The sequence below is a fragment of the Salarias fasciatus genome, chromosome 14, assembly GCF_902148845.1.
Source record: "Salarias fasciatus chromosome 14, fSalaFa1.1, whole genome shotgun sequence".
NCBI lineage: Eukaryota > Metazoa > Chordata > Actinopteri > Blenniiformes > Blenniidae > Salarias > Salarias fasciatus.
Window position 1 is genome coordinate 24,285,081 of NC_043758.1, and position 27,221 is coordinate 24,312,301.

At 43.6% G+C, this 27,221-nt stretch overlaps 1 protein-coding gene across 1 annotated transcript; it reads left to right on the forward strand.

The window, feature by feature from the left end:
* The first annotated feature begins 1,528 nt into the window (after positions 1-1,528).
* Positions 1,529-27,221, forward strand: gjd1b (gap junction protein delta 1b). The gene is made up of 2 exons (XM_030108558.1): positions 1,529-2,542; positions 26,003-27,221. The coding sequence occupies exons 1-2, from the start codon at positions 2,472-2,474 to the stop codon at positions 26,850-26,852; spliced, it is 921 nt and encodes a 306-aa protein (XP_029964418.1). The 5' UTR covers positions 1,529-2,471; the 3' UTR covers positions 26,853-27,221.

The following is a 27,221-nucleotide window of genomic DNA, read 5'->3' on the forward strand; positions in this document are numbered from 1 at the left end:
TTCTGAGTCGATAAAAATAGCAACGAAATAATCCAGCAAGCATTGTGTTGCTTTTAACTTGTCACAGAGCATTGTTGTAGAAGGTATGTGCAGAATGTACATTGCAGCAGCTGCCAGCCTTTGGATAATGTCTTACATACTAGCATTAGCTCAAGGTGAGGTGATGTGAAATCTAAAAGAACACATGTATCTGTGCAGAGGAGTGTGCGTGCTTTAAGAACTTTGATGCATGATTTAAAATTGGTCGACTGATCCTGCACTCGGTCCTGTTTCGAAGATTCCTCGATATTCGTGCACTGATGAGCTAGCATTCTGAACATGATGCCAAAACAAAACATGTTCATGAGATTATAGAATATCCTGTCTATTGTTCGAGTTTTGAAAGTCAGTGGGGAGCAGGGATTTCAGCGGTGGATCTTTGCTGTTTGCAGAGAGAATTTATGAGAGGTTAAAAGCGGAACAACTATCAAGAATGCCAGTGTAATTAAATAAAAATCAGTGATCCAATCCAGAATAATCATTTAGAGTCCAAATATCACCTAAAAGTGAGTTATCCCGAACTTCTTAATGTAAAAAAAAAAAAAAAAAAATGAGACATTATCAATGACATAGCTTGTTTTAGTTTGTTTTTTTTCCCCCCCAGAATAATAGATAAACTGCTAAAGATGGCTTGATAGTACAACCTCAACATCAAGACAAACTTTATTTTTGGCTGAAATAACATGTAAGTGAATGGGCTTCATTAGTTTTCTACTCAGTCATAAAAGCTCATCAGGAACACATTTCTGCGTAACTGTAAATCATCGTCAGAAACGTGAGCAGGACTTCAGCATCCTTAACCTCAGGTAATTTCCCACCCATCTCTCTGTCACTGTCAGTTTATAGGTAAACCATTATTCACATTAAATTAAAGAAATAAGCAGATTGAGAGTAAAACCACAGCTGCTTCATATGATCCTCTTGCATGATAACCGAATGTGTGTTTTGAAGTGAGGGAAAACATCCTCTCAGTAAATTACTCTAAATCTTGATGGCTGTCACTAATGCCTTTCCCCATCTCACACAGATTTCATCACGTTCTGGCTCAGCCGCACGCTTCGCCTGTGTCGACTCCGTATCCTCGCGTAGCCCCGGCGTGGCGGCACCTCTCACGTCTGGGTGAGCGAGCCGAGCGGCGGCGATCACCCTCACAGTCACTGTAGGTATCAGCGCGCTGAGGTGAGGGCGCAGCTGATGACAAACACACATGAAAGAGGAGGGGAGATGCTGTGTGAGGGGAGAGTGTGTGTGTGGGGGAAATAATGGTTCATGTGGTGGTGTTTGAGCAGCGAGGGATGGAGGGGAGGAGGCGCGGGGATAAACACGGTGATGGGGAGCGAGCGAGAGGGAGCGTGAGGGGGGAGGAGCGGAGAGATGATTCCTCTCTCTAATCCTCTAGACACACGCTCGGTCTGGCTGCCTACTGGCTCAGAGAGAAGGGGAGAGAGAGGGAGAGAGAGAGAGAGAGAGCGAGAGAGGGGGACGGAGGCAGGTGGAGGGTGCAAACGGAGAGAAACCAAGTGGGAAGGGGAGAGAGAGAGAAAAAAAAACCCAAGATGAAGGAAAGAGACGGAAGGAGAGCTTCCTCCTGTGAAGCACGCTGACGGAAACCCAGCGAGAGAAGGCGAGAGGCGGCGAGGAGCGACGAGGAGTGGAGAAACCACAGACTCCTGCACGGCTTCTGGCAGAGTGAAGGAGGAGGAAGAGTTCGATGCTTCGTTCCTACTCTGGCTGAACCCAAACAGAGAGAGAACGAAGAAGCAACAGAGAGGAGGCGGTGAAGGAATCCCTTTGGAAACAAAAACAGCCCAAAAAAAAATCAAGACGAAGGAGGAAATGAAGGGAATGGAGGAGAGGAGAATGAGCAGAGCTGCAGATGCTCGGTCGCTGAGGCTCACATGAGTTGTGTGGACCCCAGCTCGGTGAGAGTTACTACAAGATGCTGTCAGAGAGCGAGCGTGTGAGGGCGGAGTGCCAGTGATGGATGTCTTGTTTGCACAAACTACGGCTGCTCCTTGAAACTCGCCAGAAGTAGACGAGAGGCCGTTCCTCTGTCGGACAGAGGTGTGTGTGTGAGCGAGAACATATGACAGACCAGCTGTTTTAGCAGGTAAACGGGGTCAGAGGCGCCCAGAGGAGGGAACCCAGGAAGGACGCGCTCACGTGTGGGAGTGCATGGACAGAGCTTCACCACAGAGCCACAGCTAAGCACCATAAAAACAAGAAAAGGTGACTACAATGGGGTCTCCCTGAGCTTCTTCAGAGCTTCTCTTGACTTCAGACCTTACTACTCGCTCCCTACCTCATCTCGACCCACCAAGTGGACTTGACGACTCGCGCTAAAGGACTTCATCTCGAGCGCTACTTCTCTTGCCAACTGGGAAGCGCCACCTGATTTTTCTGTGCCCGGTGGATGCCTCCTAACTCCAACCATGGGAGAATGGACCATCCTAGAGCGCCTCCTGGAGGCTGCAGTGCAGCAGCACTCTACTATGATTGGGAGGTAAGCGTGTTGATTTAAAAGTGTTTATTCTTGATCTTGATCATTTGTGCACACGTCCTCACTGGCGGGTGTTCCTACTCTCTGCATGTCAGTCTATGAAAATCAACAACATGAAGATCATCTGACAAAAATAAATATTTTGCTTACCAGCTACCTCCACACCATCTAATCTTGCACTTCCACCTTGTGCCAGAGGGTGGTGTAGTGAGAAGCTATAGCGTCTAGTCTGTCCTCAGTCTCAATCCAACAAGAGAGGAATGACACAACTGAATCAGACAGCAGAGATAATCACCACCTAAGCTCCTGGACATTATGAATGACAAAATAAGCATGGGGTGCATTCAGGGCAGACTGGACACTACAGTGAGTCTCTACTGCCATAAAACATATATAGAAATCTAACACACTGTACCTTTAAGATACGATGAATGTGTGACATGTGCATGCGGAATACGAATCCTTCTTTGTTGCTCGTGAGTGATTTCTGGTCCTAAGTGAGGCGGGGGCTTTAGCTTTTTAATCCCTCTGAGTGACATGATGGGAGGGCTCGGCGACCATGAGGGACGCTATTAGTTCGCTCAGAGGCTTTGAACATCAAAGCCGGGTGAGGATACAGCACCTCAAAAGTCCACAGTTTTCCACCAGTGGAGGAAGCGTCGTGTTATGCAGGTGTTCCTCATCCTCACTGAAGCACGGGTTCTTTCTGTCCTCGCTCGTCTCTTTCTCTGAAGTATGATGTTGCTTTCACAACTTGAAAGAAGTGAGACGAGTCAGCGGAGCAAGGTCACGACAATTACCATTTGTGCATTCGCCCACATGCTGAGATGTCTTGTATCCGTGTTTGAATAACTCACTCTCGTCAGCCTCGGAACGAGCAATTATTCATGAACGTTTTAGCCACAGAGGCACATCAGCTCTGTAAACAGTATTGGACACGATTTTACATCTTGTAAAAGAACATTTGCCTGAGTCTCAGTGTTTTCTTTGGACATGCTCGTAACCACAGGTTCAGCTTGAGTTCATTGGTCTGAATTTGCAAATTCAACCAATTCCCTGTAGCTACCGACTCACTCAGGCTAGTAGGACTCTTAAATTATTGAGTGAATAAATGTCGGCGAGTAGATGAAGTGTGGCGTTATGCTGTGTTTCTGTTAAAACAGTCTTCCCCTGTTGACAAAGCTCTTGATGTGTGAATTTAGTTGTTTCCAGTTGATGTGATTTTTGGGATTCTCAGAGGACTCTTGTCGGCTGAGTGGTTCGTTAGCGCCGCTTCCTTTCGGTGCGATGATAAATGATTGGTCAGCACTTGCTTCCCCTCATTCATGAGACACTGGAGGAGCGCTGTCGCTCATCAGCAGGGCTTGTCATACTGGCTGCGGGCTCTGAGCGCGCGCGATACAGAGAAGAGACGGAAAGAGAGGGCTGCTGAAATGAAAATCACCAAAGGAGAGTGACATCAACGGGGGCAGCCGGGGAAAAGCGAGAGAAAAAAGACCGAGTTCGGTTGCGGAGCGGAGAGATGGCTATCAGGGTGCGAGATGGGGGAGACACGAATCAGATGACGGAGTAAGAGTAAAAAAGACAGAGTGAAGGCGAAGGCAGCGGGGGAGCGGTTATTCACAGACGGGCGAGCAGACACATGGCCACAGTCTGCAGGGCGTTGGTAGCAAGCCAAGAGGACTGTCTCGTCACGAGATGGTGCTGCCTGTCATGACCTAAGCAGGGCAACCAGGACGCCCGCGGGCAACAAGCCGCAGATCATCTTTACACAGATTATATTTGTTGTTCAGACAGTTGAAATATTCAAACAGCAGGAAATAAAACAATCCTGTTTTTTTTTTTTTTTTTTTTTATACGCTCATCGGCACATCAACAGCCTGCTGCGGTTTAAGTTCTTCATTTGTTTACGTTCTAGTTCATTTTTTGACCTTTGCTCTGCTGTTCAGCATTAACCCAACGAGGCATCAAATGTATGAAATTCTCACTCACTTGTCTGTTTCTCTCCCAGTTCAAGTTTGAATTTTCATAAAACATCAAGAACAATCGTGTCCTTTCAAATTGAAATATACCTATGCTTTACTTTAGCTGTTAGAAAGGAAAACTATCATATTCTATGTTACACATTTAGTTTTGTGATTCCCTGGCTTCCTGTCATTCACTGAATGTTCGATGGGATTCGTTTCAACCCCGATCCAAGGAGATGATGGGTTTAGATGCACTAATGGCCATTTTCAGCTTCTTAACCACTCATCAACATTAAAAATACTCAAAATTATCTCAAAAGTTTAGGAGCGCTTTAATGATATTTAAAGGTCAAGCACGATTGCTGCAATTATATAGCTGGTACAAATAAAACAATGAACTATAAAACGAGCAGATGACTTCACCTCATCAAATTCCACCTTGTCATCTTTGAGTCGGTGCCATGTCCTAGAATTAATCTATTTAATGCAACTTCCCCTCTTTAAATTACAAATAAAAGTCCTATATATTAACACATTGTTCTTGACCAGAGACTGTAATTCAGCCATCACATAGTCCAACTTGTGTAGGATTTCTATTTGCAACACTTTCCTCTGTAAAGGACTGACAAATGATTATGGGTGTGATGTTATTCATTTATTTTCTGAATTATTGCCATTTGATGCACTCTTTATGACTCTTTATTTGTGCTGTTGTTCAGAGAGATGGCCTCAGCTGTAGACCGTGTAGTGCGAGTCTGTACGTTCCAGCAGTGATGTGCCGTCCCTGCATTTGGCATTCCTACAGCTTAAAACCATCTAATCTGGGCCATCATGGCTGACATGAATTTTTATACCAGTCACGCTAATACTCCCTCAGTCATTAAACCTGCCCGTCCTCTCTACTCGTCTCGTTGCTCGTCGAAGGTGCCATCATGTGGGAGGAAGCGTTAGACAGGTTTCTGTCCCTGAGGCGGTGCCAGGGCGCTCTCATGAGCCCACCATGATGAAAGAGCCTGTGTGCCCGAGTCCATTCGTCATACGTGACTCACGTACACACTCGCACATGAGCGCAAATGTAACGCTCGTTTGTGTAAAATTACACATGGCTCCAGAGATTTCCAGTCGGGGCCTGTGTTCATGCAGGAACATTGACGGCGTGCACAGAACGTGGCTTCTGGTGTCCTCTGTGGGTGCGTCAAGCTGCTCGGATGGCTCCCAGTCCTCTCTTCCCATGTGTGTGTGTTTGTGTGTATTCACCTGCTACCAGTGATTTATTCCTGTCATTATGAGCGGTGGCCCAGGTGCGAATCGACTTCCCCGGGACCAGCTGATGGACCGCGGCACTGCCGAGCCGCTTGGTACACGGCCTCTGAGGATAAACCATGATGAAGCGCTCCCCACCCAACTCCCATCAACACATCACTCATGCCCGTCTCCGTAGTCCTCCTCCCACCGGCCCGGGTGCCGCCATTGGTCGGAGCGGGGCTGCTAAGCATGCACGGGTCCCTCCTCCCACCTCCCTGATATTGATCTCCAATAATGGAATAGGAAGTAGAGTTTGATAGAAGACAGGGCACTTAATGAAACAGTCTTTAGGTCTGTCCATTTGCAATACAAATGGATTCGCAGGCTGCGCTGACGGGAATGTTAAGCGAGTGATTAAATCTGTAAGTACCTCATTGACTTTTTTTTCCTGTTAAAATAAATCTTGATCTTAATTAGCACGGAGTGTATTTATTGTCACTATGGCTGTCTGGACGAGGCGGGCGGCAGTTAAACACCCTGAGAACAATAAAATACAAGTTATAGCGTCTCTTCTCAATCAGCGCGAAAGCCGACATGTGGCAGCTAAATCATTCTCCTGCTCGTAAACAAGACCGATACGATCGGAGCTTCTGTAAGCTTTCCTGTTTTTAGGTTTACTGTACTATTCAAGCAAATCGGCGACAAAAGAGAGGATACACGAGATTCCTTTTGAAGCAATCTCGGTTCCAAGAATACAGAACTGGGAACTGCTGTCTGGAACAACTTGTTCAAGGAATTGTTGCACATCTATTCATTTTATGTTTCTGCTCCTCCACTGAATGGAGGACGTCATTTCCAGCTTGTTGTCGGTTTTCTAGGGTTCAAACACTCACACAGTCACCTTTCAGGTTTCCCAGAATGTGTGTCAGCGACTGTTCGCTGGATCTGTTTTTGTCATGCTGAATTTGTTCGGCTGCTTGTTAGACACTTTGTCAGGATTTAAGGTGAATCTGTCAGTAGAACTCTTCTTATTTTCTTATTATTTTTAAAATATGCTGTAGAAAAAGTCCATGTTTAGGCTACCTTGAATTGAGTTCCTAATGTCTACAAAGGAACCAAACAAATTGTACCATGACGTTTTTTCAGTGGTCACTAGAGGGTCTCATACAAGCTTGTAAATCACAGGTAAACGGTTCCAAAACTGCTTTCAGCACCTGAAAAGAGGAACGATGATTATCTCCTCCTCACAAAAACACGCTTCCTGTTTGGGCCAGCCACACGGTGGGGATTATGGTGAACGGCTGAGGGTTCCGGCCTTTCTGGGAACAGTTTGATATGCTCTCTCTCTGGGTGCTCGGTTTCCTCCACAGTCAAAAAACATACAATTTGAATGTGAGTGTGTGCGACTGCCTGTCTCTCTGTTTACGCTCTGATGGACTGCTGACCTGTCCAGGGTGGGTCCTCCCCTCGCCCACTGACCCCTGACCCTGAACATGATGAAGCAGTATAGAAGATGAATGGATGGAGTGTTGGACTAATACACTTTTAATACAATGCTATACACAGCGTTCAGTTGTAGAAAGCACATTATTAAGTAAGCATTTTCTATCGTCTTTGAAATTTTGTTGAAATGTATATTTTCACATACATTTACTCAAAATTGCAGAAGTATCCGATGCACACTTGGGCAATTTCAGAGCAGTATTTCTCTACTCAATGTCCGATTTTCAGCTGAAGTTTGTATCTATGTTACTACTAAAGACTAAAACTTGACTCTTGGCTTTATGTCTTTCACGATGACTCTCCTGAGCGAAGTCTCTTCAGGACTGACTCCTCATCTGCATCTCTTGTTTGTGCTACTTGTATTCTCTTGAGCATAGCATAATGTTTATTTGTGAACACTGTTCGCATTTGAGTCAGCGTGCTCGCGCTCGCGCCCGCTACCGCTCTGCCGTCATGTGACCTTTTGATCATCGTGCTTTTATTTAGCAAATCCCCACGGAGCTCTCACGGCGCCCGCGGAGGCGATGGATGATTTGTTTGTACAGAATTTATCTAGTAAACGTGCGCAGTGTTGTAAAAAAGAAGAACGAGGCCCTGGTGGTGCCTCGGCTGCCAGGTTCTTGACGAGATTGTCCTTTCTTTGTGTGTGTGTGTGTGTGTGTGTGTGTGTGTGTGTATATCTGTGTGTGTGTGAGAGACAAAAGACACTGACATTTATTCTGCCCATCTTTTCATTCACGCCTCCTCCCTACATATGTAACGACCCCTGAGATGCTGCTGGCTGGCATGTGGATGCCTTCTCAGCCATAAGAAGAGAGTTATTAAAATGACCTCACATGTTCCTTTGGGAGATTATGAATCACTGATGAGAGGCCGATAAGCCTGCGTTCCTGTCACATCCTAGACTTTGACTGTGAATACAAAGCGGCCGTTTGCTGATAAAAGTAAAAATTAAATATAAGTTTAGGAGTGAAGGTTTTTCACATTTGTGTCAGCGCTGATGAAGAATCTGATATGCTACTGGAGATGCAAAGACCCTGGAAATGATCCCCAGGAGCAGGGAAGACGCGCTCTGTCACTGCTCGCAGTCTTTCATGACTGGAGTACTACAACCGGTCTCCACAGGGACTGCTGGAGAAGCTGAGTTGTAGCTGGGGGAGAATGAGACAGTGACTGCACATAATTATGCAGCTTGTGCTCTCATTTCTTTCTGCTTACACCTCAGATCTACCGCTCATCCCCAAATTATCTGGGTCTCGGTCGCTTATTGTCGCTCTCACCACATAGATCAGGGAGGGTTTGGATGTGTGAATGAAGCGAATCAAAGCAAACACTTTCAAACCAAACACAGGTGACATTTTGAACAAATGGGCAAAGTTGAAGAGATAAGACGGAGAGACGAAGGGGTCATAGTTCATACGGATTTCTCCTTGCAGGACAACGGCGAGGAGCCGCCTCTCACAAAGTGGCTCAATAAGGCTTATAGATTTAGCATTAGCACGGAGGACAGAGCAGGTCAGTGTTAAAATGACACCAGTAGGAAGTTTAATGTTTACTTTCCTTCCAAGTGAGGAGAACAGTCCGCTGAGTAAGTCACGGATCTCACTCAAACAAATGACTTTCCAGTGTTACATTACAGGGCCCATACTCCAAATGTACAGTGTATCACTGCGTTTTGTGAAAAATGAGACCTGATCCTGGTGGGTCAGGAAAAAATTGTCTGAAATAGTATAATTTCCATTTGTTGCTTGACCCACCTGACATTTCCCATCCTCACTTCCTCTTTAATCATAATTGTGAAAAGAAGCCATGATGAAAAGGAAAAACTCAGGTATAGGTATGTGATACTGATTGTATTAAGACACATTTTGGAATTGACTGTTATGTAAATTGATACAATAAAAATGAGCTGTAGTGTGAAAAGCATTATATGTGTTAATGTGGACATAATAGTGCTATCCGTATGATGTCCACTTTCTGATATTACTTCCCATTCCCTTGTCATGAATAATAAAATCTCCTTATAATAAGTCCCTTAAGAAGTCTGGTCTTCAGAAAAATTCATATCAAATCATACACTGTGTGATCTCTGAGTTACTAGTATGAATTTTGCTCTCGATGCATGAGAGTTGGCAGCTCTGCTTCACTCAGGTTTTAAATTACAATTATTTGATGTTGGTTTGCTGGTGAAATCATTTTAGTGTTTTAATTTACTGTAAGAGGGCAATACATACACTTAAACTAGCATTCCTACTTAGATGCATTGATTTCAAAATATGTTCCTCCAAGATGCAAATAATTAAGTCTGTACACCTTAAAGTGTCTTATTTGTAAAACCTGCCTGAAGTTTGAAGTTTTAGAACACTGAAGAGAATTAAAAAAGATGCATGTACTGTTACCACAATTTAAACAGAGTTTCAGTTTCTTTTGACCTGTGCTGAAATGTTATATATGACTTTTAACAGCAGCACTCTACAATGATTGCTCTTAAGAAAGTGTGGTTAAATGACATGTAAGGCTATGATTTTACTCTGCTATTAACACAATTGCTTGTTAGTCCTTCGCCTTTTAGATGGATAAAATCTCCAGGCTACTCGACAGGCATTAACACCCTTCCACTTCAGATCAGTGCAATCAAAATCTTTCTGGTTTGCAGCTAAATCTTGCCTGGAATCGCAAACCCGTTCACACTCACTTCACTCTACTTTTCTAACAGAAAAGCAGCCAAAAGCCGAACCTCATCGGCGGTAGAGATATCCCAGCTGGATCATTTTTACTCCCGTGATCAGATTTTACAGGGCTGGAATACGAATCACTGGCCTGGATCCAATGATGTGTGTTGTCAGAAAATCAGTACTTCAACATCCAACATGTAAAAAAAAAAAAAAAAAAAAAAATCAATCCCTGAGATCATCTGCATTACCACATGATGATAACAGTGATGTGATGAATAATTTATCACAGACACATTTCCCCTCTCTGCATGTTGATTCCACTGCCTCATTGGTTTGAGCTGCATCAACGAAAGGCTCCCTGTCACCTTATAACATGAGTTTGATGTGTTAAACTAGGCAGATGATTAACTTTCCTCACAGATTGAAGCTATCTAAAGCTACTTTTCATGTGTCAGGAAGTTTCATCCATTCATTCTGCAACGAATGTGACTTTGAACAGGTAAATACAGCTGATTGTGGCTTTCCGGAGATGTTTCCAGTCCAGAACAAAAGGAGGGAGTTAAATACACCGAAACTCATTTCTACAGGAGATTTTGGACTGAAGCAGGAAACACACACATGGGGTGAACATGCACACACCAAAACAAACAAAGAAACAATAAAGCTGACTAAACTAAACCTAGACTTGAACTGGGATGATCCCAGTCGTCTTGTCATGTTAACCCCTACACCAGAAAATATTATTGATCTGGCATTCTAAATTTTCACACACACATCTATCTATCCTGTCCCGTGTGGCGGGAGAATCTTTTAAAATGTGAAAAATATGATATGAAAAAAAATTAATTAAAACTCCTGCTGAGCTAACTTTGTCCACTGATATAAAATATGTGAGCAGTAGAAATAAAACCAAGTTACATAAAATATGAGGATCAAATTAAAACAAATAGCCAACTTTGATCTTTGTGTGGTTCAAAGCGAGGCTGCAGCTTTTGAAGTCCTCTTCGCCGGGCCTATTTGTGTGAGCTTGCGGCTTTGAGAATATTGTCTTATTTATACAATCTGCTTTTATTACTCATGACTAACGGGCGTTCCTTTGCAGACGCCGCGAAACTCATTTTGTTTGATTGCACATTATATATGTCTGCTTTTGTCGAGATCGAGCAGCTCCTCCACATATGATCCTGCACCATCCACTAGTTATTTTTCCTTTGCAATCTTGCCTCCAACGCCTGATCCTGCTCCAGCTTGCTCTTTGAAGATGAAAAGGATGCTCCTCTGCCACTGATTTATCCCCTTGTAGCCCGCTCACACCCCTCCTCTGCAGCCCCCATCACTGACTCCATTACCTTACAGAGTTTCATTAATGAACGAGGTGAGAGTCACTGTGGTACATTCACATCTTCGAGTGTGTGTGTGTGTGTGTGTGTGTGTGTGTGGTGTGTGTGTGTGTGTGTGTGTGTGTGTGTGTGTGTGTGTGTGTGTGTGTGTGTGTGTGTGTGTGTGTGTGTGCGTGTGTGTGTGTGCGTGTGTGTGTGTGTGTGTGTGTGTGTGATGACTGTTCCTCAGAGGCAGTATCATCTTCGGCACAGTGTGAGTGACTCAACAAGAAAATTTTCAGAGAGCTTACACCTTGCTAAATCGCAGATCGTCTCTGCTGGGGCTAACATACTTCCCCACGCTGTGTGATTCAACATTTCCTCATACAGAATGCATCGTCACACACACACACATATGCGCGCGCTCGCAACCAGATGGTCATCCGAATACACAAACATGTGCGTAAGCAAACTTGCAGCGTGGTTACTATATTTACTCCTTACTCCAGGGCTAAAACATAGACATCGACACTCTTTCACACACAGGCTAGCATGTTGCCAAAACTGTGACAGAACCCCCCCACTTCCCCCCCTACCACTAGATAATCATATGAGCAGCCAGATAGGGTGCGACAATGTGTTCACACCTTACCACACACACACACATACACACATATACCCATACACACTTTCCCATTTGCAGATTCTTCAATTAGAGAGCGAAGCTGAGCTGCAGGGAGGGTGATTGAGCTCCCGGCAACATGCTGCATTCACACTGATGTTGTCAAAAACTGGAAAAAGAAAAAAAAAAAAAAAACACACAGCACACGTAGATGCTGCTCTGATGTCAAGTGGATATATTTTAGACTTTGCAACTTGTAGCATGACAGCAGCAGGACTGGTGTGTCTGCCTGCTATTTACTTGAGGAAGCCGTATCTCCCATCAGGCATCTGTGTGACATTTAGAGAATTTCAGGCCGCGTTCACATCCTATCAGACGCTGACGAGACATCTAGAGAACAGGAGCTTCGTATAAATCTCTGCTTTCAAACAGGGTTCAATAGACTCAATTTGCATGTGAAATTCCAATCAGATAAGACCGGGTGATGTGCACCCAACAAAATGTAAATGAATGTCCTTTAGGTATCGGTTGTCATGATCAAGTTTATTTGAAACAAAAACCTCTGAATTCCAGCTATGCCCAGTTTATCATTTTCTGCACCGAATATATAGAATAGCAGTTGTCCAATAAACATCCAGCTACAGAGCTCATGGCGGCAGAGCACGTATAGAAAAAGGTCAGTAGGTTGTGGATAGTTGAGTTGAAAGAAGTGAAGTTCAATGGATCAAATATAGGACTTTCAATCAGAGGCATTTGCAAACAGCAAAGTGTAAAGGCCATTTCATTTTACACCATTCAGTGTTAAAAGAGAAAATGTTGGTTTCTGCAAACAAGTGATGCATTTATAATATTGGCTATTCTGGAGGAAACATACCTTTTTTTGGCATTAAAACATTAAGAAACTAAAACGCAACCCTGTGGTTTACTAAAAGATCTGTCTGATTGAATGGAGTTGGCTACATTTCCTTTTAAGTGTAAAATTATAAGAGTTTTAATGAAATGCAGGAATGTTCGGCTCTCCAACCAGTCACCTTTAAAGATAACAGTGTTGAATGAGTTGGATTGAACACTTAACTCTTTGCTTTTCCAGTATGAATCTGACTTTTCCCCTCAAGGATAATTTCTTGAACTGTGTGTGTTATCTCACAAGCTCATCGCTTTTCAAATGAATATTACATGAGCTCTGTCAGCTTCGTGTCAACCATTTTAGTGTTTCTACTGTAAATTCATCTGCCTGACATCTGAGGCTCAAAAGTGTAATGGTGTCACTTTTAATCTGAAGTGTGTTAAATAAGGAATTTGGAAGAAATTGCTGTTTTCCTGTTAAAGCAACTTAAGTAAAGAAAGTATCTTCAAACATGACCTTTCTAAAAACATGAATATTCTTATTCTTTCTAAGAATGACAAAGAATAATCAGTCACTGCCACCCCCCACCCCCACCCCCCACCCCCACCCCCCACCCCCCATGCTCATATATTTCACTGATAGTCACCATGAGAGGACGAGTCTTAACAGAAATCAAATCTTTCAATTCCAATTTTTTATTTGTTAGGTTTGCTAATTTTTTGGAAAGCTTTTTCTTAGAATCATTTTTACCCCATTGCTGGGTTGTAATATCATTTATTTTGATTATTTATGGCATAAAGAGGCTGAAGTTATTGTTTTATGAGTTAATCTCCTATTTAGTTATTTTGCAGTCACTAAGCTTCTGAAATATTAAGTTGCTTTCTTAATTATAACATTTAATCTTTAATGAGAGAAAGTTTTGGCATTTTGTATTTTGAGCAGCACTGAAATTGTTGCAGACAATGGTGTTGGATGTTGAATGTGAGACTTCATAAAGGATTTTAAATTATACAAGTTAGTTTTATATTGTTTATTCTTTGTGAACCACTGCAGCTGATGAGAAACACTGAACTGTAAAATGTTAAAGCGTATATCTCTCTGTATGTGTGTGTGTGTGTGTGTGTGTGTGTGGACAGAGTGTGTTTGGGATGTTCCCTGCTCGGCCATGTGCTGTCTGCTTGTGTGTCATGGAGGCTCCCTGCATGTGCCAGAGCCGCTGATTTGGGTTGGAGCTTGGCACGGGAAAGCCGCGGTGGGTGGGGAGTTGGCACGGACGCGACGGCCCGAGCTCGGGATTGTCCAAAACCCACTGATTTAATCCGGATTACGGCCATCATTTCTCTCTTTTTCCTTTCTGTATTTCCCTCCATTGCCTCCCCAAACACACACACACACACACCACACACACACACACACACACACACACACACACACACCACACACACACACACACACACACACACACACCCTCCCTCTATCCTGCCTCCGTCTCGCCCACGCACTCACTCTCTTCCCCTCTCTCCCCCCTGTTGCTCTTTCCCCTGCTCATGTCTCACCCCTCCATCAAGGCCTTACAGTCTATCCCTAAAAAACCCTTTGTTGCCATGGGGACCAGTCATGTTGCTCGTTTCCTATCTTGCCATTGATACACGGTGAATGATAACACTGAGCAGATTTTAGAAAGTCTATTTTTAACGCCATATTGAACTCTTGAAACTTGAGCGGTTTCACTTCTTTAGTCATCTTCTCATGAAGGTACTTATTGATCCTAACAGCCGTTGACAGTATTATTGTATATAATATGAAATATTATTTGCCATGTGAGAGTTCATTCTCTGTAACAGAGTGCTCATCGTCCCACACTTTGAAAACCTCCATTTTAATCGATCATTTGCTTTTCATTATGCCGTGTGTAACCACATGAAATTGTACTGCGCATCTGCGAAACCTACTCATGTGCACAGGAACTACAATAAATTTTAATAACTGTCAGCGGGAGACTCAATTGATTTATCCTCAAAGGCATCTGGCCAGCGACTATCAAAACACCACTTAAATACCACTGTGTGTCTGAGAGAACAATTTACTGTTGTTCAGATTTTTTTTTTTTTAATTTTAGCAGCTTATAGATCCAGGATAACACACAATAATCCAATTAATAGATACTGTAACAGTCCAGTGTAATAATACAGGAGAGCTATACAGTCAGCTGCATGGCACAGTTGGCAGTAAAATACAAAACCCTGTGATTCACCTGAACTCAGACAAACCCAGTGAACCTGCGGACTGAAGTTTGAGCAGTCCCACCTGAGTCAGCGCTACAGCATGATAGGAATTCATCTTCGTCTTTTCTGGAGATGACCGTTGCAGCAATGTCAGGCACAATCGGCTTTGTGACGCCCTGCAACAGCTGGAGGAGTGTGTGTACGATTAAAATATCAGGGTTTGTATGCACACGTGCATGGAGAGGAGTCCTCATCCTGTGTTGAATGAAAAGCTCATTCAGGCAATGGACGTACTGTGTGTTTTTGTGATACTGGTGTTCATATCTTCTGGCGAATGTGTGTGTGTACATGCATTCATGTGTGTGTGTGTGTGTGTGTGTGTGTGTGAGATTGATGGTCGTGCAGGATAAAGGTCGGTCAGCAGGGGAGATCGTTGCCTCCTCACTCCTTCTGTCGCTGGCCTGAAGCACCGGAACATCCCTTCTGTGTGTGGGAGTGTGTGTGTGAGCGAGGTCTCCTGTTCATGGCACGATCAAGATCAAGCTTTGTGCCAGGTGACCCGCCGTGAACTACGAGCTATTGATAAACCCTGGCACGGGAACACACAGACAGAGAGAGAGAGAGAGAGGGGGAGGGAGGGCGAGAGAGACGAGGAAAGTATGATAACTGTCCGTCTACGTTTGATGTGACAGGATTAGATTTGTCAGCGCTGTCAGTACATTGCAATTGGGTTACCAACTGGCTCCCTTAAGACACACAGGATGGACAGAAAGTCAAAACATGAGTGGAAAACAGTAATAAAGAGACGAGAGGCAGGATAAAGACTGCAGATGGAGGGATTACCTAAAACCACTGGTGAGCGCTGGTTTAAAAAAAAACATCTGCAGATGTTGTGCTGCTAAACAGCACAGAGTCTGTGTTCAAAAACACTAATCCTCGTATGGAAGAGTATCACAGCATTCAAAATTACCCATTAGATTATTTGTCTTATCACATTTGTACCATATAATAAAGTTTTGTCTCTTGAGCATGAGGAAGTATTGACCACCTCCTCGTCCTACCAGCTCGTCAGCAGTGACGCATGTACATGGTAGGGAATATAAGTAGACATTCAGGACCTTTATCGCCATGGTAACATAAGATGCCATGTGACACCTGGGAAAAGACGATGGTATCTCTTCAGATATGAATGAATGAAAAAGATAAGCAATCGATACAATGAAAGCTCAACGTGTTCGAAAAGGAGTAGGAGGAAGCACAAGCTGTGGCCGCATGGTGGCGCAAAGGGTCACGGCGAAAAGGTCTGGCTTTAAATACCAGCTGGGCGCTGGGATCTGTGTGGAGTTTGCATGTTCTCCCCATGTGTGAGTGGTTACTCCGATTTCCTACCACAGCCCAAAATAATGCACCGTGGATCCCCACCAGCTCCACCGAGCGCTGTGCTGTGTGCTGAAGAAACTTCTCTAAGGGGATTAAATACAGTATGAATGAAAAAAAAAAGGTCATTAAATCTTATCTCTTTCTAAGTTAGTCCGCATTTACAGCATATACAGCAGTTGTGTCAGTTACTTGCAAGATTAGGGGAAATCGTGAACATTGTATGGATTCAGCTTATTTAGTGTTTTTCCACTGCTTTACATTTTAAATCTCATTCAAGTGTTCACAGTCATGGAGACAGACATGCAAGACGTCTGTTCCATTCAGATTTTAAGAACCCTTAGATGTGCTGAAGCTTGAACCTGCAACCAAAGCCCTTGCCAGTGTTCCTGTTTGCATTCTCACCTCAAAGTATTACCTCAACTTCAACTTTTTATACGGCGCGCTTGCCTACAGTGCTTCCCTGCTGCGCTTGCACGGTCTGCTGACCCCATAAAAAGAGGTGAACTCTGCACTCCATCTAATTCAATTTGCCGTGGAGCCACAGGGAGAAGCCTCATTCCAGACAAACTCTGCCCGAAGTGAAATGGCAATTCAAGTCTGATTACCAGATTAGCGAGGGGGGGTGGGTCTCGCACACATCTGAAGGTTGTGAAACGGAGGATGGGAGGCTGGTGCTGATTGTTTTGAAGGAGCCAAACTCGGAGCTAAATTAAAAAGACATGCCGGTTAGAGGTGTAATTAATGGGAGAAACAGTGGAGCGGAAAAGGTGGAGGGGTGGGAAGGCGGAGGCTTATGTGGAGGAAAGCTGAACTCAGCAGCGAGGGAACAGGTATTGATGGAGAGCAAAGGTGAGACGGTGAACAGGATTAGCAGGTCAGCCGTAGCACTGAGCTTGTTTATATCACAGTGCAGAGCTCTGAAATAACCCCCAACCTACAATCGCTTTAATAAAACAGAACATATCACAGATTATTTTATTAGAATTTCAGAACTTCCTGTTTCTGACAACCATTTTTTTAACAGTGTCTGAGGGCGTTTGTTTTTCTCCCAAAATTAAATGGGCCAATATCTTCAGCTGAATGACTTTCTCGGCGACTTCACGATTGCCTCGCCGGCATAGTTTGCTCTTTAACTGAACTGTTCTTGAGGCCTTTTTGCACAAAGCGAAAGCCGTATGCACGTAGCTTTGTTTCACCAGTTGTAGCCGCGCTCCAACCGGTATCTGCTGCCCTCCGCTGCAGAAGCGTGCTGTTCCTTAGTTTACTTCGCTGCTTGCCGCCACACTTCTCTCTCCTCATTTTCTGCCCCTCGCCTGTTGCCTTGGTAACTAGCAGAGGGAAGTTGAGTGGAGGGGAGATTGAAGGGAGAGAGTGAGCGAAAGAGAGAGAGCGAGTGTGTGTGTGTGTGTGTGTGTGTGTTTGTGTGTGTTTGTGTGTGTGTGTGTGTGTGTGTGTTTGTGTGTGTTTGTGTGTGTGTGTGTGTGTGTGTGTGTTTGTGTGTGTTTGTGTTGGGTTTCTGGAAAAAAAAAACTGGTTGCTCTTCCTATACCCTCTTGTTTTTATTTTTTTCCTTTTATCTTCGCAGTCACATCTTCCAATCTGCAACCTTATGCATTTTATCAGCCCCTCAAGCCAATTATTTCATGTCCTTTTGCTCCCCTGCCTCATTATGCTCCCACTGGTTGGACTTTTCAGCTTCAATCCTTTTTATATCCAGATTGAGTCTGTAATGTTTCTTCTGTGGACACAATACTGCACAGTCCTCCACACTCTGCAAGATGAGACTCATCTACATTTTTCATTTTTCATTTGCATGGACTCATTAACCCCTTGAGCTGAAATCCAGCTCCACACGAACCCGCAACTGCTGCCTTGCCTCTTGTGCTTTTTATATCCGGCTCATCCTCACCAATCGCCATGTGAACGCCGCTCAAGGTTTCAGTTAAAAAATGGATGACATTAAACATTTAGGCAGATTTTCAATGGTATCAACAGAACTGCTTTATGTTTTATCTGGAGGTGGAATAATGCAGGAAGCACAGCTGTGACAGTAGTGTGTGTGTGTGTGTGTGTGTGTGTGTGTGTGTGTGTGTCTGTGTGTCTGTGTTTCAGGTTATAATTAGATTGTCATTAGTTACTTATGGTTTCATTTACAATTAGTCTGCATAAATACAAGTTAATGCAATGTGCAGGTAAGGCATGTTACCCGTGTGTGTGTGTTTGGAGGACCTGATAGGGATATGTTATCCTCATGGACACTCAAAAGTCTACAAAACAAATGAATTATTAGAGAACATGCTTTAAATTTAGACTGGAGATAATGTAAACGTTACAGTGTGGCATGTAATTGAGGTTATCCATAATTATAGCAACGCCCCCTGAAATCTCAGAGACGTGAGCTCGTGTGTGCATGTTGCCGTGTTTGCCTGCATGCATATGGAGAGGGCAGATGGAGCTGGATATCTGCCCGTCAGATGCTGAAAATGTCATTATACTCTTCACGTAACTGTACATGTTTAATTTTTTTCCACTAATGGCTGCGTGCTCATAATGAGAGCTTTGTATGTGACAAATGCCCCCTTTGTAGCGATATCGCCATTGTTAGATAATGAGGAGGAGAACGGCAGAAAAATGGCGGGTCAGGACTGCTGGAGGAGAGGAGGCATAATCACCGCTGCATGTGTGATGATACAGTCAACATATTAGTCAAAGGGAACAACAAACACAGTCTGCTGGGAGCTGAGGGTGTGAGCGCGTTGAGATATGTGCTAAGTACACCGAGCGAAAATATAAACGCAATTCTTTTATTTGCTCCCATTTTTCATGAGCTGCACTCAAACACCTGAAACCTTTTCTCTCAAACATTGTTCACAAATGGTTCTAAATGTGTGTTGGTGAGCACTTCTCCAGCCACCTCTGGGGCTGTGACCACACGGTGAAACACACGTCCTTCATATAGAGTTGGTCGGGTTGGTGATTGTTGATCCGCTCCTCTTCAATGGCTGAACGAACCTGCATTCCTTTTCCTTGACATATGCCGGCCTATACCACAGCCACTCCATTCACAATGTTGACACCAGCAGCCCGCTCACCCTCACCACGCGACACACACGCCATCTGCCATCTGCTCAGTACAGTGAAAACCGTGATTCATCTGTGACGACAACACCTTTCAAAAGTGTCAGATGTCATTGAATGTGAGCAATTTGCCCACTCGAGCTTGTGAGTTCGACGAGCGTGCAGATGAGGGTCCCTGAGACGGTTTCTGACAGATGCTGCAAGTGGGCTGGTGTGGTTTACGTGTGGTCTGCGGTCGTAAACCCAGTTGGATGTACTGCCAAATTCTCTGAAACGCCATTGGAGACAACTAATGGCAGGGAAATGGGCATACAATTCATGGCCATTGGTGGACATTCCTGCAGTCAGCATGCCAATTGCACGCTCCCTCAAAACCTACGACATCTGTTACATTGTACAGTACGATAAAACCGCACAGTTTAAGTTTAGGGTGCTCTGTTATCACGGCCAGTCTGTGGCACACCTGTGCAATAATTCTCCTGTCTGATCAGCATGTTGGAGAAGTGCTCACTAATGCAGATTTAGACTAATTTGTGAACAACATTGGAGAGAAAGAGGCATTTTGTGTTCACAGAAAACGTCTTAGATCTTTGAGATCAGCTCATGAAAAATAGGAGCAAATAAAGTGATTTGCTTATGTTTTTGTTAAGTGTATGTTTTATCTTTCAGAGATATTTGTACATAATGGGGCCACTATGCGGTGTTGCATATATTGACATGTTGCCAATTAACAACTGATGAAACTGTGGTTCACAAAACTAGAATTAAGAACAGAGAACACAGAACTAAGAGATGAAGCCGGTCTTCATCAGGTTTTCTGAGTTAACCAGCGACTTCTGCACTTTTTCATTTCTTGATGTCTATTGAGAAAATGATTGCTAGAACTGAAAGATACCCTCAATTTACAGGACATAATCAAAAATTCTCAGTTGTCTCGTTACCATTGCATGACATTTTTAGGTTTGTTGCAAGACCATTGTAAAGGCTCATGTGTCATTTTATCTGATAAACATCATGCCAGTAATAAAGTGAGTATCATGCACATGTGGAATGAATGTTGTGAGAAATGCGTGCAAACTCTAGTTTGATTTTGACCCAAATTTCACTGAATTCTTCTAAATTGGCATTTGTGCAATATATGTCCAGTTCCAGTTCAATGTGCTTTTGACTGAACATTGTAACAAATTTACCTTTTTTCTTGCCTGTTTGGATCCACAGCGGTCTTTGAGACGTCACAGCCCAGTGAGACAGGACTGGATTTCTGTGGCTGCACCCTGCTGCAGATTAAATTGATATTTTAGAGTCGACACTGTTATTTCCTCACATTTGTATTATAACTTTCTCTATTGGTTTAGTCTGAATATACTGGCATCACACAGTCTGAAGATCTCTGTGTGGTTGTAATTTTTTTTTTCCATTTTTTTTAAATCAGCGCAAACACAAACACGGTTAATACTGTATAAATGTTTTAGCTGTTTGGCAAATGTGCACGATTTCTACTAAATCTCAGGGAGGTGTTTAATGGCATGTGGTGAGAAGATTTATGCTTTTTTTTTTCTTTTTTTTCTTTTCTTTTTTTAAGGGAAGCCACCGTCAATCTGAAAGTCTCCTTTGGCAGTTCACAGAGAAATGAGGCTCTTCATAGAAAACTGCAGACACAATCTGGAGATTATTCCTGACACAGAAGGAAAGGGTGGGAGGGTGGGGATTGAGGGGTGGCGGGGTCACGGAGGGAGAGGGAAGAAGAACCAGAGCGGGAATCCTTACAGAGTAAATTAAATCAAGAAAAACCAGATAGAAGCTCTGTAGGGGAGAGAAAAAACAGGTGGGAGATGCTCTGTGGATACGATAATCTAAAGCTATTCGATGGCATTAACAAAAAAAAAAAAAAGAAAAAAAACCTAATGCAAGAATCCTCCATTGGCCCAGCCACAGATTACAGAACTAGGTTTGCGTGTGGAAGCTATTATATAATTCATTCTCTATGATGAGATTTTCCTCCATTTCTGGTTTTCCTTACTAACCCCCTCTATCTCCCGCGCACTGTCCGAGCACTGGCAGGTTTTTCTTTTAATTTAAGGCGAGGATGTCTGAGCCACACTGCGTTTTTTGGTGACTTTGTAATCTTTTTATCCCGGTCTGGAACTAATTCATCTCCAGCAGCAGTTTGATGTTTTCCGTCAGCGCTCAGTTAATTTGAACCGTTTCTCGTCGCTGTCTGGACTCTGCCTTGTTGCGCGGAGAGATGTGCACAAGTGTGTGTGTACGCAGCTGTGGAATATGTGCGTATTTAGGCGCACGTGCACACATTTAGTGCAATACTCTCTCTCTCTCTCTCTCCCTCTCTCTCATGTATTGTGAACCTCTGCTCACTAAGCTTCTTAATGGAGTCACTACAAGGGCAAAAGCATTTTCGAAACCATTTATTCTTTTCTCCCGCGTCGTCCGCTCCCTCCCCCACCACGGGCCGGCTGATCACAGGTGCGGGAGGGGTGGGGGGGGGATGGCAGTGGGGGAGGGATTGGCAATAAGTCTTTCATTTTTCATTTTGGAGACCAGCCCTGTGAACCTACCGTTTCTGATGAAGGTACATGTGAATTGCGCGCGGTCGGACTGTGGGAAGGATTAACTTTGCCCTTCGACTCCACATCTGCGCCACACAAGACTGGCAGAGCCGCAGCGCGATTGGTGGATTACTCTTCACACACAGCCAAAAGCCATCTAACGATCACCTGGCAGTGTCTAAGGTGCGGTGGCGTTGGACTTTCCCTCCTGGATTCACCATCCGGCCACGATACCGTGCAGATAAAAGGATCTCCAAATTGATTTGAGAGATCTAAGGCCCTGGAAGCCCTTGTTGTTGTCCTGTAAAGTCTTCAACCATCCATTTGTGACTGACATTTAAAAAAAAAAAAAAAACATACATCAACAGTGCTCAGAGATTAAGTTCATTAGCAAATGGGAGAAAAAAAAAATTGTGCTATGAGTGTCCATGTAAATGTGCTTGTAATCCCCCAGGACCGGAAATCTACAATAATGCAACATTTGTCAGCTAGCCTGCCTGAGCCTACAGATTATTCCTGCACTTTTCATGTTAGATTGCATTGCATTGAATGCAGTTCTAAAAAAAATAATAATTATTTTCACAATTAAATATCAATGAAAGGTTGAATGAAATAAATTTTATCATTTTAAGACTGTATGGATTTGGAAACACTGACATGAATAATAAAAGTTGGGAATATATCAACAAAAAGTTGAAAAAGTAAGTGGTTCTAATTAAGAAAAATACAATCAAAGACGTGTTACAAACAACTGACATTTCAAGTAATCTAGATAAATATTTGTCTGTGAGGAAAAAGGCTGAATGTTCTTCATAAATTCTTGTGATAATCAGCCTGAAATAACTGTTTGTGTATGTTGAAGCCGTATGGGAACCCAATCTCACGATTACAATTTATTTAAATTCAACTGAGACAAAGCGAAAAAATGTTCTGTGGTCATACGAGAATGAGACACAACTTAACAAACAGGTGTAAAACCTGGGATATTGTGGCTTCTGCGATGATGTGGTCTGCAGACAATGAACTTGAACATTTCTAACTGCAACAGGAGAGCAAGTCTCTCTTACTAGATATCGATGTCAATTTGACACATACTGTAGTAGTGTGTCTTCAGAAACTCTCTCTGCCACTCTGAAATGATTGCTGTGATCAGGCAGCACTGAGAGTTGTATTACTGCATCTTGTTATCTGCTTGCTCGATGCAGACCCTGAAAATCAAAGCCATATATAACAGACGTGAAGTTTAGAAGAAGGCAGATTGCAGTAGAAACATTTAAAGAGAAAATGGATAGTAGAAAACTGATGGAGAATGAAACACTACAAGGACACACTAAAAGCAAATATATTCCTTTGTATGGCACATCGAAAATGTCTTAAGAACTATCTCAAGAGCTTCTTCAATGCCTGCAAGCACCACCTTCAAAGCTGTTCCACTCAGCCACAGCCGGATCACTCGTATGCATACAAAAGCTTTAAACCCATGATAAAATTAATGAGGATGGGTTTTGATGGGCTACTGTAATGGCTTGTCCTCTGGGCTCACATGAAGTAATGACAGAGGTTTATCACAGCGTTATTTATGAGCTTATTATAAATACGAAGCGTGGTGGTTTAAAAGGGAAAGCCACAATGCGAACAAAACCCCTCGTATCTGTAGGGCTCAACTACAAGGCAGCAATCAATCAACAGATTATCAGTGAGGTGGAGCCAGTCTGCAAGTCTGCAACCTTGTTCCAGACTTTGTTTTAGCCACAGATTACAATGCGAGACGGCCTCATAGAGCCAGCTATCTAAAGTGGTGGACTGGTCCGAGATTTGAAAAATGAATGAGGAATGAATAAAGTAAGAAGAAGAACAAAGAGAAAAGATGTCTGCAGGAAAGTAAAACAGAATGGATGTGTGTGTGTGTGCATCTGAGATCACAGATGCACTCAGACTCAGGAAGTGTTCAAATATGTCAAGTCAGGGCGAACATTAATGCACGCACGCACACACACACGCATGCAGTCTGAATTGAAGCCAAACCATTTCAGCAACAATAATCTCTCTGTCTCACCACACCCGCACAGAAATAGCTCCTAATCTGCCAACAAGGCTCACCTCACCTGTTGCTAGGGGACTGACGAGAGAGAGTATTGTTAGTAACAAAGCCAACAACTGATAGATTATGCTGTGTTGGTGTGTGTGCGTGTCTCCGTGTGTTAGCTTAGTGTAGGCATCAATCACAGCAACGTAACTGAGTCTGAATTGTGGTTGCTATGCAAACTGGGCCTAATGATGCAATGATAATGAAATTAAAGGGATATGTTATCACCACCTTTTTTTTTTTTTTTTTTTTTTTTTTTTTTTTTGTTACTGGTAAATGCTCTGGCAGCACATCCATACACAAAAGCTGAGATTTATGGGGACTGACAACACATGGAGTCTCCACTCATAACAGATCTTTTTCTGAAGTGTTTATTCTTGCTGATAAATGAGCTGTGGAGTGCTCTTCTTCTTCTTCTTCTTCTTCTTCTTCTTCTTCTTCTCCTCCTTCACAGCGGGGAGGGCTGGTGACTTCATGGTGTCCCTCCACCATTCATCTGTTCATGTTTAGTCACTTCGCTCACTTCGTTCTTCTACGGCTGTGACACTGATCAGGACGCCAAAACACTTAGGTTTGTTCTATGCTCGGTGCGTCCATGAGGTCAGCCTGGACCAATTATGTCATTTTAGCAGCCATGCCTCCTCAGGCGGCCCTTCTCCAAGTGGAAAATCCCCACTTTATGTGGAGATGCATATCACCACTGAAGCCACACTCCTCTCATTCGGATTCTGCACACCTTCTTTGCCGGCACCATGTTTATGTGAAAAGCACAATCCAGCATCCCTGTATAGTTTCTGAGGGAACGGTATAATTGCTCGTGGTCTTGTTTCAAGGAGTCTTATGTTGGAGTCCACAGCGGGCCTTTCCGTGTGCATTGTTCATCTGAGGGTGCTCCAGTTTCCCCCAACAGTTTAAAAAATATGTACATCCGAGTTTAATTTGTTTTTATAAAATTGTCTACAGGTGAGATTATGTCTCTCTGTGTTTTCCCTGTAATGGACTGCCGACTTGTCCAAGCTGGGATTGGCTCCAGCGCTCTTTGACCCTGAATTTCACAAAGCAGCATAGAACATATTTATAGAAGATAGATGATATCAGTTGTAGTCAGCATATACAGGGCAGAACACAGCTGTTTAGCAACCAACCTGTACAACTAATATGTATCATTGTGTGAAATCTTTGCATAGATTAATCCATTTATGTAAGATAGCATCAAATAATAAGCAATTCTGCTGGGTTTATCTGTACATATTTTTCTCATATCAAACCCTCTGGAAAACTGTTGAAATGGTTCAGCGCTAAAAGTTATTTCAGAGATCTTTTTCCAAAAGATAGTTTGGTGCAAATGAGCTACATAGACTGATGAAAGAGTAGATTCTGTAACTTTACTCAGAAACTAAAATACATACAGACTTAAAAAAAGAAAAGAAAAAGCCCCTTATATGTCTCCATATTTCCTTGTGGCCTTCATTATTTTCTCGTTTCTCTTAATTAGCAATTTGCTCGTCTCATTATAACGGCCCACTCATGCTAGTGGTCATCAGTGCCACTGAAATACATTTTTCTTCTTTCATGTCTGTCATATAAGGAAGGCTTTGTACTGGACATAAATAGGTTGTAAAATCCATTTGACTTGAACAACAATCTTATTGGTTTTAGCTGTATTTGCACTGTACCCTGATTTACAACTGCACGTTTAGAAACCTTTTGTTGGTATGTGTTATTGCACATGGCTCTTTTTAACGTGACTTTTTGTGACATTCTGTTAAACTCAAAACGTGCCCTTTGCATTTGCAGTCATGATCTATTACTTTTTTATTTATGATGGCCTCTTATATGTGACACCCCTGTAAAGGCTTTGTTGAAAAGAAATCACAGAGTATCTCAAACAGGGTGTCTTATTTCATGTCTTCTGCCTATACTAACCGAATTCTTCTCTGTTTCTCCTCCAGGATCCTGCTGACCGTTGTTGTGATCTTCCGGATCCTCATTGTGGCCATTGTGGGGGAGACGGTGTACGAGGACGAGCAGACCATGTTCATCTGTAACACTCTGCAGCCCGGCTGCAATCAGGCCTGCTACGACAAAGCCTTCCCCATTTCCCACATCCGCTACTGGGTCTTCCAGATCATACTGGTGTGCACGCCCAGCCTCTGCTTCATCACCTACTCTGTCCACCAGTCTGCCAAGCAGAGAGACCGACGCTACTCTTTTCTCTACCCCATAATGGAGAGGGACTACGGGGGCAGAGATGGGGCACGAAAGCTCCGCAACATCAATGGGATTCTAGTCCAGCATGGCGGAGACGGCGGAGGAGGGAAGGAGGAGCCTGACTGCCTGGAGGTGAAGGAGATCCCCAATGCCCCTCGGGGCCTCACCCACGGGAAGAGCTCCAAGGTTCGCCGGCAAGAGGGGATCTCTCGCTTCTACATCATTCAGGTGGTATTCCGAAACGCGCTGGAGATCGGTTTCTTGGCCGGGCAGTACTTCCTTTACGGCTTCAGTGTGCCTGGGATTTTTGAGTGCGACCGCTACCCGTGTCTCAAGGAGGTGGAGTGCTACGTGTCACGGCCGACGGAAAAAACGGTCTTCTTGGTGTTCATGTTTGCCGTGAGCGGCATCTGCGTGGTGCTCAATCTGGCCGAGCTCAACCACCTGGGCTGGCGCAAGATCAAGGCCGCCATCAGGGGCGTGCAAGCCCGCAGGAAGTCCATCTGCGAGATCAGGAAGAAGGATATGGCACATCTGTCCCAGCCGCCCAACCTGGGCCGCACACAGTCCAGCGAATCAGCCTACGTCTGACGATGAAGCCAAGACAAGGAGGAGGAGTAGAATGAATGTGTGAGAGGGCAAATAAATTACTACTTTCATTAAATGGAGACGGTTGAAGGAGATGACCTGTTTCTCTGAGACGATGGTATGAAACAGAATGTAAAAAAGACCAAACCTCTGGCTCCATGACTCAAGAGAGGAGGAAAAAAAAAAGATCATAAAGCATGAAAGAGGACAAAAAAACTTTTGTTCTGCAAATGAACACAAGACTTTTTGATCTCGTGATGAGATGCTTTAACTGCCATTTTATACTTTGACTTTTTTACCTAATTACCTTCTCTTCTGCTCCGAGCTTCTCGTAATGGGAAGAACTGAGTCCTCATGGGGCCGGAGAGGGGA

Coding starts and splice junctions, on each gene's coding strand:
- gjd1b (XM_030108558.1), top strand. CDS start 2,472: ATGGGAGAATGGACCATCCTAGAGCGCCTCCTGGAGGCTGCAGTGCAG. Junction 2,543..26,002: donor CACTCTACTATGATTGGGAG/GTAAGCGTGTTG, acceptor TTTCTCCTCCAG/GATCCTGCTGACCGTTGTTG.